This window comes from Nanorana parkeri, unplaced genomic scaffold, assembly GCF_000935625.1.
Source record: "Nanorana parkeri isolate BGI_ZX_2015 unplaced genomic scaffold, ASM93562v1 scaffold820, whole genome shotgun sequence".
In the NCBI taxonomy this organism is placed as follows: Eukaryota; Metazoa; Chordata; class Amphibia; order Anura; family Dicroglossidae; genus Nanorana; species Nanorana parkeri.
In genome coordinates, this window is record NW_017307088.1 from 302,915 (window position 1) to 317,937 (window position 15,023).

The window sequence follows — 15,023 nt, forward strand, 5'->3', positions numbered from 1 at the left end:
GTTAGCTTTAACCCTGCCGCTCTGCTCCCTGCATCAGCGGCCAGTGAGGAGAGAGGTAGGAGGGGAGGACGGAGAGGCTGCACACATTTTACACGTGATCGCAGCGACATCGCCGCGATTACTTGTAAACGAACAAGTAGCTCCCCCACATTACATTTAGTCCTGCCTTCCCAAAGCAGGACTAAAGAAGGCAAACTTACCGCCCGGAACTTTGTCCGCGCCCTGCCGCCCCTCGGTGGCCTTGTGGAGAATCCAGGCCTGTCAATGGCCACAAAGGCATACCATTCACCACAAAAAAAAAAAAAAAAAAAAAAATTACCTTTTCACTTTTCTCATCTATATTTGCAAATTTCTGTTCCATTTTCTTCTTTTTCTCCTCTTCCAATTGCTCCACTCTCTCACGTGCTTGCAAAACCTTGCGCAAACGCTCTTCTCTCCTCCTAAAAATAAAACATTTAAATGGTCAGCAGCAATTACCTTTCACACAGATTAATTTCGCTTTGCATTGAGGAAGTTTTTTTTTTTGTAGTGCCACAATCTTCAAGGGTCCGGCGCACATGTACCAACAGACTAATGTGAAAATAAGCTAAAAATGTTTCCAAAAAGGCCATCACAACCAGCGTTCAACATCACAAATTACTTCACATGTAAAATGATCCTGGGGTCAATGGCAGCTAGAATTAGATTTTAACCAATCATATATGGTTTGGCAAAACGAAATTACAGTCAAAAAAAAAAAAAATCAGAGATAAGGCAGAAAACACCAAAGATAACATTTCAGGAAAGGGCCTCCAGACACTTATCAGTTGGATCTCAAACACAGGAGCATTCTCTTGGGTACTTTAACTGCCTTAAGGCAAGACACTGCTGGATTCACACTATAAACGGACCACTTTTGTACAAAATGCTTACTATGCAAGTACAGAGACCGGGAACAAGAGAGACTATTTTTGTACAAAGATTGGAAACATTTTGATGAAGGGTACAAATGGTCTTTGTGGCCATAGGATTTCTAGAAGGCCCAAGGCAAAAATAAAAAAAGATTTTGCTCTTGCTGTAAAATCCTTTTCTCCGAGTCCATTAAAGGACACGGCTCTGAAGAATTCTGAGGACGTAGACTTATGCTGCTGCCTCCATGAAAAAGCAGAAGAGGGACACATTAATTCTTCTGCAGACCTAGTGACTTTCCACTAATCTAATTTAAGCGCATGTAGTTTGAAAAAAATAAAAGGGCAATACTGGAGTGCATAAGAGCTGCAGGTGGGATAGCGCCAAGATGCAGCACTGGGCACAGGACTTGCAACTAGGGATGCACCGATACGGATACTACTATCGGTGCCAATACCGAGTATTTGGGCGAGTACCTTGACATTGGAAAGAAGGTCCACCCTCTTGCCTAATGAGTGTGTTTTAAAGAGTAACAAAGCCATTTCACTGGGCTGTCAAGTCCATAGAAAACACAAAACACCATATATGAAACTCACAGTTTAAGCTCCTCCTGTTTGCGTTTTTTGCTCTCCTCTATTTTTTGCTTTCGCTGAACTTCGGCTTCCTCCTTTTTGCGCAAGACTTCCAAACGCTGACGCTCCTTCTCCTACAAAATAGTTATGTGAAGAATGTAAGTCACACCAACTCCAGTCAATGGTGGGACAAAAGAATTAGCTGAGGCTGTGAGGACAAAAATGAGCCACACCAAGTGAAGGAAAAAGGACCAATAATCATAATAATTGCCCTAAAAGCACCCAAAACCAGACACCAGTGATATCTCAATAAAACTAAGTTACTTACTTCTGTCTGAAAGTACCCAACGGAAAAAAAAAAAAAAAAGTACATTGTAAGTCCAAATTATTAGTAGAAACACCACAACACTAAGTGCTACTGTTACACTAACGCCACTCATACACTCTGCAAGCAAATGTAGTTAAAGAGGGACTTTGCCCACATCTTCAAAATAACAAAGGCACCTTTAGAAAGGTTTAGTAATGATGATCTACAAACGGATACTTCTAGATAATTGCCGGCTTTTTATTCTTTCCATAACTTATTTTCTTCCCCCTCTTCTGACAGTGGCCATTTTAACTAAGGGCAAGCTACAGCCGGGGCGGATCCCGACATTGTCGAGATCCACCCAGCTCCGTGATTGACAGCTGGCTCTGCCCATCTAGAGGCAGAACCAGCTGTACGCACCCCCTCCCCCGGCCGTTCCACCAGTCAGCGCTGGAGGATCGGAGCGGGGATCCCTGCAGGGAGACATGAGTGACAGTCACAGCTCTCTGCAGGGACATGATCGAGAAGTGAGCAAGCAACGGTATGCGTTTGCTCACTTTCTGATCTATTGAGCCGATGTTTCATGGTCACATCGGCTCGAACTATGAGGTTGAGTGAAAAGTCACTCGCCTCATACTTCTCCTTTAAACAAGTACATTTTTTGTAACCCTGCTTCGATTGGATAATGCAAGTTACACTGATAAAATGTACTGATTATATTGTTGCACACATACCTTAGGGTCTGCCTTCAAGGGCGTATTGCGCTTTATAAAAGATTTCACCATTAAAGTTTTGCTGATGGATCCTGGAGTCATCATCAGCAGTTGATTTTTCTGCACTGTATGCAGGAATGTTTTCATATGAGGCTTTAAAACCTACACAAACAAAAAAAAATAATGGACATTGGCTTAACTCCTAAGACTCCATAAACTGCATGTTGGTTCTCAACCTAATACGAACTTACTTTGCTGGGAGGACAGGGTGGAGAGGGAGTCTTCTTCCTTGGGGGCGATTGTATTTGCTCATCATCTGGCTCCTCATCAGACAGTTCATCCACTGCTCGCTTATAGCTCTTTCTCCTATGAGAAACCTCAAGATTAAAATTTCTACCGAAAACTAAAAATTAAAAAAGGGCCTTCCCTTATAAAATGAATATGCAAGGCCCATCAGCGTATCAGAATTTACAACCATTTGGGATATTAAAAGTTAGAATGGGACATATGTAAAACCCTGTAGGTATGATTTAAATGGATTGCATTAAAAACAGGGGAATCCCTCCTAGAAATTGTCAAGTTTTAAACTAGATGGGAGGATTTTTAGCAAAACTAAAAACGGCTTGTGTACCTTATGGTTTGATCATCAGTTGCCTCTTGACAGGTTTCTGCAAAAAAGGATGAAACACAATGTTAGCATGTCCTAAATAGGACAGTGTGTGAATGAAGACAAAAAAAAAACAAAAACACACAGGTCAAAAGGAATACAAAGTACACAAATCCATCATGCAGACAGAAATGTAATGCAGTTGACTCTGCTTTTACACCATTTCAGAGATTCTATGTGCATCAAACCACTGGATACATTATAAAAAGAGCACAGAAGACCTGTCACTAGAGAAACAAGCTAGCCACCATCCTTCAAATAGCTTTCCAACTTAGGGAGTCACTGACCTAGATAAACCCTGCAGGCAATGAAGTGTTGGGACACCTAACATGCATAGTTTTATTTCTGTTGTAGGTCCTTTACTCACAAGGTAGTAAGTCAGGATAACAATAAACACTCAAGTTTAAATCTTCAAGGTCATCAAGGAGCAGCTTCCAGTTTGATGTTCTAACAGCAACTGCTGAAATCCCCAACCAGCTTTCTTATCCCTTGAAACAAGTGGTCTTTGTCCACCACCTTTACTACTTCAGGTTCTGATGAAAGTGCACTGAGGTTTTGCTACATTCAGACATGTTTTAAAGTGAACCTGTGCTTTGCCCAAGCAGTTTAGTCCTACATGGGCACAGCACAGGTTCGCTTAAAAGAGTTTGCACTCAATACAGAATGGGATGGTCTTTGCAACATATCCATGGCCACATGACATCTTGGAGCTGTCCAGCACAACTCAAAACACTAGAAGTCCATTAGAGCAGATGCAAAAATGCAAGTATGGCATACTATTCAGATCTGCAACTAGTAAACCATGACCAGTCCTTCGTCGCCCCGCCATTGTTTGTGAACATCTGTCTTCAAGAGCCCACAGTTCAGCTTACCACCATTAGATGTCACAGACTGTCGCGTCGTCATCCTCTGTGGCACATCAGAGTCTGGTAGGTTGCTAATAGGAATCTTTTTACAGGTGCGAACCCGAAGAGAATGCCTGGGGCTCTCAGGAGATGAAGCCTACAGAAAAGGCAGAAGATACAGATTTGTGATCTTACAGACAAATCACATACGTCTTTGAAAAAGCATAGAACATAAAATCCTGCCATTGCTTGTGTATATGCCATTGGTTGTGTTTTGGTACAACCTAAGCACAAGCCAGCCATTTTCAGCTCCACCTCACCCACAGTTTACAGAATACACAACCGGACACTGACCTACTCAAAAGCAAGGCACATTGTTTGGGAACGTTAAAGTTTCCCTTAAATCTGTGCCCATCAGAAAACGCTTGATCCATCTGCACTGATTTTATGTAAGAAAAATTAACTTAACCAAAATCCATCCTTCTAAAACCCTTTAAGCTACACAGTGCTAGATAATATTAGTGGCCACTTTAAATGTGACCACTGTGTTAGCAATATAAAAGAGATGGAATATAATTCAACAGAAACTGCCTAAGCATCTAGTTATCATGGCTTTCTGTACTTCCTAGGCATGCAAAGTTTATTAAAGGGGTATTTGTAAACTCCTGCAGGCTGCAAAGTAGAAAGAGCAGGCAGCAAACCCAAAGAAGGGGGGGGGGGAAAAGAAACCCACAATCGTACACCATTACAAATATATGTTATACAAAAATCTGAAGCCCAGTTATGACTACCATTTGTAATTTCTTACCTCAACAGGTTCAGCAGCTTCAGTCCTGCAGAAGATTTAATAAACAAATTTAAATTCAGAAAAGTGTGTAGCATTAGTTAATAGAACTTATCATTTCTTTTTACATTTATGACATTATACACAAGACTAGTTATAAGCACAACCTTTAAACTGGGCGTAGCAGAGAATTCGAGTATAACAGGTGACAAGCATAAAAATAAAGGCATAAGAGGTTGGTCAGATCGATTGTCCACTGTGAAGGAAAACCTCAGTCAATTACTGCATGTGTGTACATACGTCAAGGGTCAGTCTCCCTTTGATCTCCAGTCACGCTAATCTCTATGGAAATCCTTTAGACTGTAGCTGCTCTAGTACACAGAAGACTTAAAATTTAAGTCTTTAAAATTAAAAAAAAAACAAACCCCACAATCAGGTTCTTAACCATGGAAAACAAAAGTTGCCTTGTTGAGTAAAAGGTTTTGTGTGTATTGGAGACCCTGTACCTAAGAAGAGGGAAACTAAGAAAGAAGATGAAGTCTAAATTATCTCCTGTTACTAGTGTAATAAGAGCTGATTTCCCCAGACACTGGCATTGCGACAGTGCCAATGCCAAAGCAGTCAAGAATCCACAGCACTACAATTACATAGCCAACTAAATGGTCATTTCAAATTTCACATTTGTTTTCCTCACCCAACTTTGACTTCTTCATCCACTAGTTCAATTGAGCTATGGTCTGCAAGGAAGTAAAATATAAAGAATTAAAAAAAAAAAAAAAAGTCACATAGCAAACAATATTTACCCATTAAGAATTTTAGTTACATTTACATACCAGCAGCCCAAAACACTAGGTAGGCTGCGTGTACCGCTACAAGCAGCAACAAAACTGATCTTTCCAGGCATTAGCAGTCTCTCAGGACACATTACAGTGACACTGCCATGCTCCATCTCCTTTCATATTGTAATTGAGACTGGTAAACATTGAAGCTTGATGAAAACTCACTACAAATGTCGAGGCAGAAGACAGTGTAGGGATGTAGTATTTTTCCAAAGTCTCCTCCTATATTTTTGTGATTGGTTAGTGTGGATTAGTCACCTTAGCTGTGCTGGCTTGTGCTCTCCAAATGTGCAGCGATTATTCCTAGTCACATTTTGGGTGGACTACAAACACAACCAAATCACCATTTTCCCCACACCAGTGAGCTGAAGGTCTGCTGTCCCCAAAAGAAATGTAGACTGCCATATGAGAACATTTTTATTTTAGGTGTATAGATACTTTAACCCCTTCATGACTGAGGCCCTTTTTTCCATTTTTGCACCCATGTTATATTCCACATTTTAGGCCTGAAAATGACGTAAAACCCCCCAACATTATATATTTTCTGAATGCCAAGACCCTATAAGCAGCCCCGATGCTGGCGACGTACACTGTACGTCGTCAGTCACGAAGGGGTTTAAAGGAAACCTGTGCAGAGAGAAATATGGAGGCTACTATTACTGACCTATACAAGTGACACTAACCTCAGGAGTTAAATTTTAATAATGCATTCAAGTACCTTAACCATTACCACAAACTGCATCTTATTTGGGTATCACTCAGCTGTAGATCCTCAAAACATCTCTGGATGTGTGCTGACACCGTTCTTCCATCTGGAGGGAGTCTACTTTTGTTCCCCATGTTCTCAGTTAGCGATGCACCGTTACTACCATCGGTGCCGATACCGAGTATTTGGTCGAGTACCCGCCCACATGCTCCGATGCCAGAACTTCCGGTCAGAGGGAGATCTCGTCTGACCGGCAGTGCCATCAGGGAACATGGAGCCGGCTTGCCGGGCCACGGGTAATGGCCAGAATGCCGGCTCTCCGGCCTATCAGCATCGAGCCGACTTCCCGGGTAATCAAGAAGCCGGGTAGTGACACGCTGCCCGGCTGATTGCCTGGGAAGCTGGCCGCATACTACTGGAACAAAATATAAATATCGCTACTCGTTACCGAAAAAACGATGTCGGTGCATTCCTAGTCTGTTATAAGGTGCCCACCGCTCTAAGCTCGCTCCTGTTATGGTCTACAATCTCAATACAAGTTAAAAAAACCAAAACAAACGTGAGGTTGTAGTCCATTGCGGGAGTGAGCTTGGAGCGATGGCTACTTTACAACACACTCAGGTACAATGGGGAACAAAAGTAGCCACCCTCCAGAAGGAAGGTCAGTGTCAGCACCAATTCAGAGATGATTCAAGTATCTACAGCTGAATGACACAGATACATTTGTGGTAATACCGTAGTTAAGTTACTGAAATGCACTTTAAAAATTCAATTTTTCAAGCTGTGTATGGCTTTTGTACCTCAAGACATTCAAGGTTATTCTCAAAAAAATAAAGATACTTACAACTCTTGTAGCTAGATGAAGAATTCTCTGAAGCTCTCTTTTTCGATACTGAGCGACGAATGGATTTGCGAACAGCTTCTTGAGTCATACTTTCACGCTTCTTGGCTAGGGAGAACTGGTTAGCTAAAGAAGGGCGGGAGCCGATTGACTTACGTCCCACAATGCTGCGACGCACTGAGCGCCGGTCTGACCTGGAGCCTGTGGGTGTCGTACTGTGATTTGACAATTCCAATGCCAGTGCCTTAGCTGCTTCTGCAACATAGCGGGGTGTTTCACTTGTCAAATCTATCATCTCGTTAGCGGCAATCTTAGGTGTAGAGCTGTCTGCAATTTTTAACTTGGCTGCGGTGCGGCCATTTTTTTCCGGGGTGACAGGATCAAGGGGTTGTGTGGTAGTCACTGATGGAGCAATCTCTGGCACAGTTGGGACAATAGTTTTTGGATTCTCATTTTTCTCCACTGAGCCTAATGCAACCACCTTTTCGTGGTGCAGTTCTGCACTACGGCGTTCTTCTGCACTTATCTTCACCTGCAAGATGCAGTCATTGGGAATATTAGGAAGATCTTGCAGTGGATTTTCCGATACTGGCATGCATGCTGTGCTGGCTTGTTTACGTGCCCGAGTCATTCTTTTGGGCTGTTCAGCATCCTCCTGAATAGATTCATTAAGTGGTTTGATAACTAGTTTGGTGGAGAGCCTGCGCACAGATGAGCTCCAGCTGGCACTGCTTCGTCTCTTGGATATCCTGCAGAAAAGCAATCATAGCTTTGAGCTGTGCATATGATAAAGACATTATCCCACCCAAAAAGTCTCAAAAACTTTGTGGTGGAGGCTTCTATATTCTGCATAAAAGCATGGGACAGAGCATCACTACAATGGAGCCTCATCAGAACACCTTGCGAAACACTTGCAAGTATATTTAGTAGCCCATACCTACTTTTCTGTGCTATGCAACTAAAGACTCACTAACACCTCCACCAAAGTATGCGGTAGCTCCCAGACTTGGCTCTGCTACAAACACAAAGGAATGGATCCCGAATGCTTGCATGTTTAAAGGTTTAGTTAACTGAGCAAGAGGCATTAATGTACAGGCATCCAAATCAACATTGATGAGTTTTGCACGTTAGAGCTGCAGCTAACGATTATTTTCAAAATCGATTAGTTAGCCGATTATTAAGTTCGATTAATCGGTTAATCGGATAAATCATGGATGTGGATGGGCAGGAAATGTGAGGCGGGGAGGAGGTGCGGCGTGTGGAGCGTGGATGCGAGCGGGTCTGGCAGTGGCGAGCGTGAGGTGGGGAGAAGGTGCAGCGCACAGCGTGTGGAGCTGTAAACAGGGCCAGCTGATCGGAAGCCGATTAATCGATTATTGGAAAAGTTGACAACTTTTTCAATAATCGATTATAATCGATTATGTCGATTAGTTGTTGCAGCCCTATTGCACGTAAATGCTTAGTCAATCCCAGGCCCTAATACATAAAGTCTTGACTTCTGTCTGGAGTAGCCCATAAGCTCAGTGCACCTCAGATATAAAATCCCTGCCATTTAATGTTCCAAAATGGGTACTTATTGAAAGCAGAGGCTTCCACATAAATTGGCAAGATGGGGGTTTAGCACCAGGCCATAGGTAGAGTGTGGGCCTGGGATTCAGGGACTTCCCAACCCCCAAATAAAATGTATATAAAAAAAATTGAGTTAAAAAAAAAAAAAAAAAGTGGAATCTTCATAATATTCAAAAGTACTGTTAAATCACTGAAAAAGTTCATTATATGATTATAAAGCACAGCTGTTGTGGCACTGCTAACAAAGAGCCCACAATTAGGCAGAGATGAACAGAAAGATGCATAGGTACAATTTCTGCTGCAATAGTTACCTGCGCCCACTCGGGTCCCTATTTTCATCTGGCACGATCGAGATTCTCTTCTTTCGACGTCTCTTCTGAGACGGTGTCTTTGGCATCAGTTCTGGCTCAGCAGTGAAGTCACTGTTGGCAAAGTAGAGCGCTATAAATATACTGCGCACAGTAAACCCAACTGGAGCAACAAACTGCACTATTCAGTACATTGGAAAAGAAAAAAAGGGGGAGTACAGAACCAACTAACATCTAGGAATGTGCAGTACTATTGTATAAGAAAGAAGCGAGTATTGCATGGCATTTATATCAATGGTTGGATTCCAACCCAAATGAAGACAATTGAGCAGTAAAACATTTGCAGCTTGAGATAGGATACGCTGATAAAAGTGCTGGTCCTCCTGTACTTACTTGCTGAACATCTTCCTGGCTGCCTCCTCTATCTCCATCAGCCATACTATGTGCTTGTTTTCCAGACGCCGCACAAAATCATCTGTTTTGCGGACACATACTTGCAGAATATTGGAAAGGCTTTCTGGCTCATTCATGATGACACCTTTAAAAAAAAAAAAAGTTTAATACAGTTCTTATGTACATTCTGCAAGGTGTTACTTGTACATGAAAGACTGGGGAAGCAAGAAAGACACTTGTACATCTTTGCTTTACATTTATAAAGGGATTTACTGGTGTTCTTACGCTCTATCCTAAGGTTAATTGGAGATATATTGACTTTATTTGTAACAACTTCATAACCTCCATTGCTATGCGTCTTTCTTCTCAGTCTGCATCTGTGGCGTTTTTTGAAAATCCAATATTTTTTTTTGGGAAGAGAAAGTCTGGGGAAGCAATGCCAAGCTTTTCTTTGGTCAAGCCCATTTTTAACTGTCAATCAATTGTACCCTCTTGTATGGAGAATATTAGGGCTGCAACAACTAAATTGGCTAAGTCGATTATTATCTATGATGTAAAACATCAACTTTTTCCCATCATAGATGTTGACTTTCGATTAGTTGCCCTACTGGCAGCTACACACACACACCGCTTCTCCTATCCGCCTGACCCAGCTCTGAGTTCTCACTGACTCGCCGCGGCCTGCCACCATGCATGATTGGCACAGGGAGACAAAACTGGAATCCAGGAGGAGCAGGCGTGGGGGGACGACAGCTGCAGACAGGCCAAAATCTCAGGGAAGAAAGTTGCTTGGAGTGTGTTTAGGCAAGACTGCCTACACTTTCCCCCCACATGGTGCTGTATTAATGTATTGCTGGGATAGTGGGATTTGTATCCCTCTATAGCCGATGGTACATTGCTCTGTAAAATAGCACAATGTACCATCAGCTATAAAGAAATACAATTCCCAGCAATACATTATACACCATGTATAATGTATTGTTGGGATTTGTTGTATTCTGCCTTGTGCTGTATAATGACTACAATCCCAATACAAACTAGCAGTCCATCACTGGAGCCATTTAAAAAAAAATATATATTTCTATCAGATTAATCGAACTTAATAAAATCGGCTAAGTAAACGATTTTGAAAATCATCGTTTTTGGCAGCCCTAGAGATTATACTTCACTACATTTAACTTTTTAATCTTGCATTGATATTTTTGAAGTACTCTGAAAAAAAACAACAGCTTACAAAATGATATACATCAATGAAAAATACTGGTGTCCCTAACAAGTATTCACAATCCCATTATGGCTGCAGTATTCCTGGCATCTGAAGTTGGAGAATGGTTTCTAGTGCCAGGGTTTTGCACTGGCTATTGTATTGTGGAAACAGCCGGCACCTGGGAGATGAGGTGAGCGCCAACTGGCGGGGATCAGGTAATAAGTATTTTACACAGGTACCCTAGACAGTTAACCATTGCAGTGCAGGGAGAGGTTTTTTTCCTCTAAGTTAGGGTTTAAAAGCTCCTCCCTCGTAACAATGTTCTTCACGAACAGAGCTGTACCCCATCTGTCAGATGCAGAGCTGTTGCTGTCACTGCCAGCATTCAGATCCTTTCGGCCAGCATCTTCACTGAACACTGACCAAAAAGATTGATTAGTAAGGTCTGGTGCAGACCTTACTAATCACCATTCGAACACCAGGGAACATGCCTCAGCACCTTCTCCCTGCAGAAACATATGCAGTCGGGGGGCCTCTTTGTAGGTGGACGAAAGAGTGTGTGGCGGGGGGGGGGAGGCGGAGGGTGTTATTAGGCAGCAGGAATTCCTAACATGGCACTTACAAGCAAAAGCGGTCACCCGTTAAAAGTCAGGTGACAACCGCTGCATCTAAATGGTATGTGATATGATTACATGAGGTTGGGAATCGATCACTATCCCTGGACTCAATTGTGCATCCAGGTAAAGCCATTGATTCCCAACCTCATGTGATCATATCACATACCATTATATGCAGCGGCTGTCACCTGGATTATTAACTTGAATGGGTGACAGCTGCCACTTGTAAATGCCACATTAGGGATTCCTGCTGCAGGAAAAACGCAAGTTCCTGACGCAAGGATCCCCAATTGCATCTAAAGATACAGGTGTAAATGGGGCCTTATTGTATGTGTATTTCTGGTCGTGCGTGTTGCGCATTTCTACGCGTATTTCTGTATTATGTGCGTGAATCTGTTGGTCCTCTAAAATTAAAACCTGTAGGAAAAAAACCACATACATACTGACACTGCATACATTCTGATACTACACAAAGAAACAATAACACCCATAACGACATCACTCCCAGAAATCCTGACAATACACACAAAAAAATATATACTGACATTGCATACAAAGAAACCATCACAAACGCATACAGACATCATAAACACACGCAGACATTAATACTGGTACCATGTATAGTTACATTTTATTTTCAAGTATGGAATTTGACAAGCGGACCCAATGGGAGGAAAAAAAATGTGTCCAGTGGCCCACGATGAATTGAGTTTGAGACCCCCCTTGCCTAGATGCTTAAAATGATTTGTTTAGATGCATCGGTCCATTGAAGTAACCAGCGAGATGTCTGCAAATAAACGTGTCTTGGCGAGTAGAAGTTCAAATCAACCCATGGACGCACCTGGGTTCAATTTTTTCTAAACGCAGCTAAACTGACTTCAATGAAAGCATTAGAGATCATTGGAAGCATTAATAAAGCCATTATAAATGCATATAAAAAAACATCCAATGACAACTAGTATGAATGTTGCCTAAATCATACAGAAATACAAAGCACAGATTATGACAATATAATCCTCTTTTCCTTCCTGTTGTGAGCTGGAGACAGAAAAGAGGATACTTGGCAGAGCACAGAACACATTTTCAGTTCCAGGAAGCTACTTGTCCCAGCACATCCTTCCACGATTAGCAATCAGTCCCAGATTCATTAGGCAATTGTATGCTACCAAGCTCTGCTAAAGCTCTAGGGCTGGACAAACCCAGGGAGCAGGTAGCCAAGGAGTCTAGCTTTGTTGTCATCAATGGAGCTGGCTCTTGAATTCCATACCAGTTTGTCCACCCCTGAGCTAGGTAACAAATGTTTATATAACACAGCCTCACACAGCCCTGGAAAAACAAATAGGTTACTGTGTTAATTGTTCTATATTGCTTACAAATATCAAAAAGATTTGTGTACAAAAAAAATCAAGAGCTAGTCCCCTTTAATACTAGGTTGTACCCAGATCAAGGCTGTAAAATGGAACATGGCCACATTCCTCAGCCCCCCACAACCTGAATTTTGGGGCGCTTCTCCCTGCAAGCTCCTGTATACAGTATTTTTGAATTCTGCACAGTCCCATAATTCATTCACAGATCCAGTCACAGGTTCTGTGAAGGAAAACACTACCAGTCATGTCTGCAACTGTAGCAGAGGGACTCATACCCAGATAGCCAGCAATTGAGCTGCAAGTTTGAAAATGACTTGCTAAACTATTGCTAGACTTGCCAAGCTTCACAATGTTGTTGTACAATTACAGCAAGTCTGCATTGCAAGTCTCCAGATCAATGCGCTTTCCAAAAGTGCTGCACACTTGCAGAGCTCTTGCTGTAGACTTGCCAAGCAAATTTGCTACAAATTCAAAAAGTGTCAACTAGAAATTGTGCTGCGAGTGTTCTGCAAGTCTACATCTTGCCAGGAATGTGTGCAGCAAGTTAAAGAGAATTACAATTTAACCCTGACACAAGTTTGTGGCAAGTTATCCTTGCTATCTGGGTAGATGGCATCGGAGCACAGTGATGTCCTCTGTAGTACACCAATTACTTCCCCCAGCTCCATACCTCCGTATGGACAGGGATTAGAGGAACAGTCTGCAAAAAGCCTGGACACTGTACCCACAATCCCCTAATTGCAGCAGGGGTGGGCAAAATCTGGCCCCTAGCTGTTGTGGAACTACAAATCCCATGAGGCATTGCAAGATTCTGCAGCCACAGGCATGACTCTCAGAGACAGATGCATCATGAGATTTGTAGTTCCACCACAGCTGGAGGGTCACAGTGTGCTCACCCTTGCTTTGCAAAAATAAATAAATTTAAATGCACATTTTCTTTTCTGCAACACAGGCGTACTTATTTGATTAAACAGTGGAATATTCCTTTAAATGTGTTCACCACAAAAAGCATCATGGACAACATTATTTCAGACAATCCTGGGACAGCCAATATATGTTTCTAACACATAGATCACCTTGTTACTTTTTCTATGGTGCTCACAGATATTGGAAAGATCCGCAATAGTCAAATGTCACATGACCACATCGCGATTTGCCATCTCAGAGATGTATTTGTTTAGTAAATGGCATGAAAACACTAACAGATAATAAGCGCGATGCAATAACAGGGCAGAAAAATCTGCAAACCCCGAGCCTGTCCCTGGAAATCAGTCAGCTGACAACATACCCGCGGATGGGCCAAGCCGGCTTGGACAGTGGGCAATAATGACACAGGGGCGGCCATGCTGAGCGCAGGCCGGATTAAAGCCACCCTAACAAGCCATTTCTCGGCTACAGCGTGACTAACCCTTCTACCAGACGTAAAGGGGTTAATGGCGGTGAGCGCTTACCTCTCCCGGGCCCGGTCTCCCTAGTCTCTCTGTCCCCGTTGTTATTATTATACGCTTCTGGCTCCCCGTCACTGGAGCTGCTTCCTCTCCCGCTCAAACCGTTCAAATAGTTCAAATCCTAACGGCTGCAGCCAGACAGCGCCGACGTCAGAGGGCGGAGCTCGGCACCATAGAGCCAAAGAGCGTAGGGATAGAAGAGCCCGCACTCCCACCGGCGCTGGAGGACTCGCGAGGCACAACAAAGGAAAAGGAACGTCAAACGGGCGGTGTTCTATCGAAAGCTCCAACTCATTGACATTTCCAACTACCCAGCGGCACCGTGCCTTCATTGGCTTAGCTCGTTGGGTTGCATAACATGTAGAACGTATTCTAACGTTAAATTCTCACACAAGACTCAACATGTGAATGGGATTCCTAAAGACGATGTCGCTATTTTCAAATCTGCATTTTCAGTTAAAGGCACAGTCCACCTATAAACAAAAGCCGAATTCTACCATAACCACTTGCTGACTGGGGTGTTTACACCCGCTTCCTGTCCAGGCCATTTTTCAGTATTCAGCGCTGCGGTACTTTGACTGACATTTATTCCGTCATGCAACGCTGTACTGAAATTAATTATATACCATTTTTTTGGGGACAGATAGAGCTTTCTTTTAGTGGTATTTAATCACTGCTGGGTTTTTATTTTTTACCATAGTAAGGAAAAATTACCAAACATTTTGAAAAACAAAACTTTCCCCTCTATTAAATTATTAAACATTTATTATTACCCAATTTTTTGGTGAGACATAAAAGACGGGGTCACGTCGGGTAAATAATGTCAAGCCTTAAAAAATTACAATATCCCAAATTGGCCATAGGTGACGCTTTAGAAGCTTTTTATCAGTTTAGTGTTATCAGTGATTAACAGCCCTAAAATTATTACTCTCACTCCAACGTTCGCGATGAT

General features: G+C 42.5%; 1 protein-coding gene across 1 annotated transcript in view; it reads right to left on the bottom strand.

Annotated features, from left to right (window-relative positions):
* The window catches only part of INCENP (inner centromere protein), a 19,428-nt gene extending 5,209 nt beyond the window's left edge, over window positions 1–14,219 (bottom strand). Inside the window, exons 1-12 of the mRNA XM_018565167.1 lie at window positions 14,075–14,219; window positions 9,433–9,577; window positions 9,043–9,153; window positions 7,166–7,911; window positions 5,471–5,513; window positions 4,801–4,825; window positions 4,020–4,149; window positions 3,112–3,148; window positions 2,732–2,846; window positions 2,502–2,642; window positions 1,485–1,594; window positions 318–440 (exon numbers count right to left, since the gene is read on the bottom strand). Coding sequence (XP_018420669.1) covers window positions 318–440; window positions 1,485–1,594; window positions 2,502–2,642; window positions 2,732–2,846; window positions 3,112–3,148; window positions 4,020–4,149; window positions 4,801–4,825; window positions 5,471–5,513; window positions 7,166–7,911; window positions 9,043–9,153; window positions 9,433–9,569 — 1,718 coding nt within the window. The 5' untranslated portion in view covers window positions 9,570–9,577; window positions 14,075–14,219. The remainder of the gene's footprint in view (window positions 1–317; window positions 441–1,484; window positions 1,595–2,501; window positions 2,643–2,731; window positions 2,847–3,111; window positions 3,149–4,019; window positions 4,150–4,800; window positions 4,826–5,470; window positions 5,514–7,165; window positions 7,912–9,042; window positions 9,154–9,432; window positions 9,578–14,074) is intronic.
* Between the last annotated feature and the right edge of the window lie 804 nt (window positions 14,220–15,023).